Source organism: Alligator sinensis, unplaced genomic scaffold, assembly GCF_000455745.1.
Source record: "Alligator sinensis unplaced genomic scaffold, ASM45574v1 scaffold445_2, whole genome shotgun sequence".
Taxonomy (NCBI): domain Eukaryota; kingdom Metazoa; phylum Chordata; order Crocodylia; family Alligatoridae; genus Alligator; species Alligator sinensis.
The window spans coordinates 1,801,799-1,807,667 of record NW_005842081.1 but is presented as its reverse complement, the minus strand read 5'-3'; the positions used below and the strand labels follow the sequence as shown (position 1 = coordinate 1,807,667).

The following is a 5,869-nucleotide window of genomic DNA, read 5'->3' as shown; positions in this document are numbered from 1 at the left end:
AGGAACTGTTATAGGCTGGGATGGGTGGTAGGAAAGAAGAAAGGGAGCAGGGAAAGTCTCTTCTCTCTAAATAATTCCAGTTTCCAAATAATTCCAGCATCTTTTCTTGCTGGCCATAACTTTCCTCAGCAGAGAGGAATGTGTGACTTTGGGATTTCATTGTAGTCTCTGCTGGTCTGAAAAGCAACTGTTTAAATTTAAATTTGCAAATTTAAATTTGCTGCCTCTTGGCTGTTAAAAGAATAAGAATCAGAGTACTTGAGCTTTCTATCTACACTGTGGGGTGGGGGAAGAGGAAATATTACTTTACATTTGAATAGCTAATTTTGAAACCATCAGAGTTGGTTGACTTCTGTAGAAATTGATTAAGTAGACTTGCATATTCAGGCAGGAAAAGGCACCCGTTTAACTGTCATGAATGGGCAAGATAAATCCTGCCTTTGCTATCACTTTCTGTGTGTGGGTGTGCGCTCACAACTATGGATTTGCCAATGTTTACTGTTTACTGGAGGACTTGTATCGAGGGGCTGCTGACAACTTTCTTTGCAGGGTGGATTTGATGTAAATCAAATTAAGTTAAATCATGATTCAAATCACTGTTTAGCAGGGTGGATTTGCTTTAAATCATGATTAAAATGATTTAATCATTGTTTTCTACAAAAAATGCATTCTTGTTTGACATCCTTTATTCATTTAACTTTTTGAAACTTTGCACTTTTAGAGAAAGGTAAGGAAGGGCTTGACTGTGTGTACACAAATTTGTAGAGACACAATATGACTGATGGGTGTTAGGACAATAGGACTGATGGATCAAGTCTGTTATTGCTCATCTCCATATACTGCTGTTAGCAAGGATGTTATCTCTGGAGACACAAATCCACAGTTTGAGAACTGAAGCTAAGCATCACAGAGATGCTTAATGGGATCTTCTAAACTGAGCACTGAGTCCCATTGTGTAGAGTGGTTTTCTTTAATCTTTACTAATCTGTAAAGGAGCCTCTGGGAACCCCATAAGATTGGGCCCCGATATAGTTCATAGCCTGTTGTGACCTTTTTATAAAACTTTTCTAAGAAGGTTACATGAATATATTGTCTCAAATAGTATATAATTAGAGGTTATAATCCTTATTCCATGATGATATCTTTGAGATTTAACAAAACTTAAAACTATCTTTATATAGGTTTATTCTTTTAAAAAGCATCTTAAATAAAAAATATGATTAAATAAAAAAATGTGATTTAAATAAAAAAACAATTTATCTGATTTTTTTTTTTAAATCATTGATTTCTATCCACCCTGTTTCTTTGCCATCAAGCAAACTTTTTATATCAGACTTGCCTTATCATGTTAGATAGTGTGGATACCTACACTGAAAGCAGTAGAGGCTCAAAAGCTTCCTCTTCACTTTATTTTTATATTACAGCTGGTCCTGTGGTGGTTTGCCTACATTTTGGGAGCCATTAATCAAAGCCCTAACATGTGCATCTTGAGAGTTCCTGAATTTTCAATGCATTCTGCATTTTGAACTGGGAAATCTTTTTTGTTTCACCTTTGGAAGTTGGAAATACTATTTTTTTTTTTTTTTTATTTTTCCTTTTCCTGTAACAGTTGTTATAAATACTTCTGAGATTCAACCTTAAAAAATTCCCCTTCAGCTCTGAAGTTCCCTTTGCAGGTTACTGTAGCAGATCAGTGCTGCTAGTCTTTGCTGAAGGTGATGAAGCAGAGCAAATGGGCAGTCCTATGTCATAAAATGTATTTTCTTATTTTGTCTGTTATTCTCCAGTCAACTCTCTCTTTAGTACAGGAATAGCTTTGAGATTAATGGGCTATATGTCCCTTTTACCTCCCAAATTTGTGTGTGTTTTTTCTTTTTAATAAATGATTGTATGATTGGGGAAGGAGAAAACCCTCAGTCTCAAGTGGCAGCAGGGTGTATAAAATTCCAGATTTGCAGCTGACTGACTCTGCAACAAAATACAGTAGTGCCAGTTTTATTTATGGGTCTGGGATGCGTGAGATATTGGCCCAAATAATGGAATTGGCAAAGCATAGAGCCACAACTCTAAGTCAAGTTTATGTAGTTAATATCAAGTCTGCCAACTTCGTGTGTCCCTTAACGATTAAAGAAATAAGTGTTGGAAAAATCCATTTCAGATATACAAACTATTAGATAACTCTTTTTTAGACTTGATGATGGATTGTGGTTGGGTGACTGAGATTGAGTCTTTAAATAAAGCTGTACCATTAACTTCTCAGTTCCGATGAACTAAGTTGTATAACAAGTAGTGCATGAAACACTGCCTTTTTTTAAATAAAAAAAATGCAATTTATACTGAACTTCTACTACAACCTAAAGTGTTCCCTGAATAACTTTTCCAGACTTCAGCATCTGAATTGGTTTATTGGGAACTGCCAGCTGGATGTTTTAAATATGTAGTTAATCATTTTATAATCTCATAGTGTCTTTTCATTCAAAAGGATTCCAAGTGTTTTCCTAAGCTCCTCTTTATACATGGGAATTATTTCAATTTAAGTGTAGCCACATCTGCATTTGAGTGTGGCAACACTATGTACACATAGTAGCAACTGTATATATTATAGCATATCGCATCTACTATAAAATAGAAAAGCACAGGAAGTGAACTATAATACCATATTCAGTGGCAACTGTGTGGAGATTTGGGGTAGGTTAGGGGTGGGCAGTTACCTTGGCTAGAGGGCCATTTTAGGAATTTGGGTGAGCTGTTGTAGAGGGGGAGGGCTATTAGGCCCTAGGCCTGCCCACCCTGCACCCACCACAGGGGGCGCTGGATGGAGCGGATGGGTGGGGTCTCCGTGGAGACTGCCTGGGACTCCCATGTGCAGGGTGCATGCAGCTGGGTGGATGGCATAGGGCCACAGGCAGGGGGGAGCAGTGTCTGGGAGCAGGACAAGAAGGGACTGGGGCTGGGATCGTGGGGTAGTAGGTTGTGCCTGGGCTGGGCAAGGCCCTGGGACCCACCACAAGCCAGATAAAATCCCTTGGTTGGCTGGATCTGGCCCCTGGGCTGTATTTTGCTGAGCCCGGGGAAAGGAAATCAACCAAATTTAGCATTTGATGAGGGCCCCAAAGATGACAACGTATTGGTTGTAAAAATGCAAAGCATCCTAACTGTCACAATTGTTGACTTTGATTTTATTGTCTTGAGCACTGTAATGATCATTAATTTTCTCTTTGATTTGTATTTAGTCAATAAAAAAGAACAGTTTTCATTGCTCCTTCCTGCAAAATATGTGTTTTCTTTGAGTACCCATGCTTAAGGTCAAACATGATACTGCCTAGCTTGCAAGATCTGATTTAGGTCACCATTGAGGTTCCCAGGTTACACTGAAACAAGTAAAGACTTAATCCAGTGTTGCTTCTGCCATATTAACACCAGCCCACCCCCATTGCAAATTATAGGCTCCTTTTGCTGAAAACCTGATATTTGTTAGGAAAGGCAAAACTCTTCCTTGGTATTTAGAATGTTTTGAACTTTGACTTTCATCTGACTCAGATCTCATTGTGTGTTATCAGAAATGCCATGAAATATTTTACTGTGGAGCTCTTAACTACTTATTGTTAAAAATAGGCATCTAACCATGAAGCTTGTTTTGAAAAAATTGTTTTGTTTCTCTTGCAGATTCGAGAGACTGGTGAAAGACCTAGTAATGAGGAGATCTTACGGTTCTCTAAACTGTTTGAAGATGAGCTAACGCTGGACAATCTTACTAGGCCTCAGCTGGTCGCTCTCTGTAAACTCTTAGAACTTCAGTCAATTGGGACAAATAATTTTCTGCGCTTCCAGTTGACGATGAAGTTGAGAACCATAAAAGCTGATGACAAAGTAAGTCGTGTTAAACCTGGTGTGAAAAAATGCTTAGTGTTATCACTACTGTAATATGCCAGTGCTTTCTTTATGGCCATCTACTTATATTGTAAATTAAAATAAAAAATTACAGTAATTCAGCCAGAAGTCTCAAGGCTTAAAAGAGCACTTTAAATTTGGGGGAATAAACGCTGCCCCTTCTATTAAAAACAATGCAATGCATTCACTTAGACTTTTATTTTTATCCTCATTTTAAACTTTCTCAGATCGCATATCCCAAATATTATAGTTATGAAAACTTGATTGTGCAGTTTGGAACTTTATGGTCATTCTTGAAAGCTGCAAGATATTGACCAACTCTTGTTTCAAGCACCAAGACTATTTGCTATTATCACAGCAGCCCCTAGTGGTCACTTTAAAAAAATCTAAATATTATGGCTATATACTACAGTATCTAGCATTCTGCTAACTCTTAATTTGTTTGCTACATACAAATGTTTGTTTGTTTGACTTGTGTAGCTAATAGCTGAGGAAGGAGTTGATATCCTGACTGTTAAAGAACTGCAGGCAGCATGTCGAGCAAGAGGTATGAGAGCTCTTGGTGTAACAGAAGACCGTCTAAGGGAACAGCTTAAACAGGTATGTGACCTGCATGACCTAAGAAAGGTTGCTAGACGGAGTCAGGAGATCTGGGCTCTGGTACTAACTTTCACTGTTACCTTGAGCTAGTCATTTCACCTCTGCTTCTTTTTGCTCCGGCCTTTGTTTTGTCCACTCTAGTTCCTTGCTCAAATAGCTGATGTAGGGATTTTACGGAGGGGAGGGGAGAGCGTTTATATGGTGCCAACCACAAACAGACTTGAATCTTTATAGTCACTTGCAGAAGTACTTGCTGCATTGAACTTTTTAGACGTAAAATACATCTAGAATAAGTTTCTCAGCAGTGTTCTTAATTTTTTTAGAAACAAGAATATTTGCAGGGCCTGCATTGCCTATGAGCTTGGCTGCTTCTAAAATCAGTACTTGCACATTTGAATGCCTATTAAGCTTACTACCCAGCCTCAATTTCCTGATTTATTCCTAAAGTTGGTGAATATTGCTGCATAGTGCTGCTTTGTACTGAGTGGCAGTTGTTTAGTTCTGAACCATTAGGAAAAGAGGGATTGTCTTTCAGTTGGGTTTAAATCTTTGCTAGGGGTGCCCTGGTAACTATTTTTTGGCCAATACTGATGGCTGATTACTAACCAGCCAGATTGGCCCATATTGATCCAATAGCCAATATGCAGCTTGGCAGCTTGGAGAGCAGCATCTGGTCAGTAAGTTTGTTGGGGGGAGGAGCAGGGACGGTGATTGTGAGGCCCCCATGGTGAGGGATGGAGTAGGGCAGGTGCTGTGCAGCCAGGGCAGGGCACAGGATGGAACCACAGGTGGCTTATCTGGGGGGTGGCTTCTGCCAATGCGTGTACTCTGGGGGTGTGTGCCCCCTGGATTTGTGTGGGGGACAGGGATGGGCTGCCTGCTGCAGCCTCTTCCGGGCGCGGGGGCTGAGCTGGGGCTGTACTCGAGGTGGGGGGCACTGGGAGACTGGAGGGGGGGCGGGGGCTGCAGCCACCTTGAAATTCCCTATAGCCCCCTTCCAGCGCTGCCATCACCCACCCTGAGCGCAGACCTGGCCCAGCTCCCACCTGCCCCCCCACTGGGAAGAGGCCGTCACAGTCCCTGGCCCTGAGCCCACAGCGGACAGCCTGCCCTCGCCCCACACACAGATCTGGGGGGGCACATGCCCCCATGCCTCCCTTGGGGGTGCACGCAGAGGCGGGAGCCACCTCTGCTCCCTCCCCATGCTGTCCAGACAAACCATCTACAGCTCCGTCCGAAGTCCCACCTCAGCAGGGCAGCACCTGCCCCAGCCCCACTACTTCCCTCACCATAGATTCATAGATGTTAGGGTTGGAAGGGACCTCAATAGATCATCGAGTCTGACCCCCTGCATAGGCAGGAAAGAGGGCTGGGGCTA

At 41.6% G+C, this 5,869-nt stretch overlaps 1 protein-coding gene across 4 annotated transcripts in view; it reads left to right on the top strand.

Moving 5' to 3' along the window:
* The window catches only part of LETM1 (leucine zipper and EF-hand containing transmembrane protein 1), a 54,895-nt gene that overhangs the window by 27,652 nt on the left and 21,374 nt on the right, over positions 1-5,869 (top strand). For all 4 annotated transcript variants that reach the window (XM_025204435.1, XM_025204434.1, XM_006023817.3 and 1 more), the window contains 2 exons: positions 3,667-3,870; positions 4,372-4,491. In XM_025204435.1, the coding sequence (XP_025060220.1) occupies positions 3,667-3,870; positions 4,372-4,491 (324 nt within the window). The remainder of the gene's footprint in view (positions 1-3,666; positions 3,871-4,371; positions 4,492-5,869) is intronic.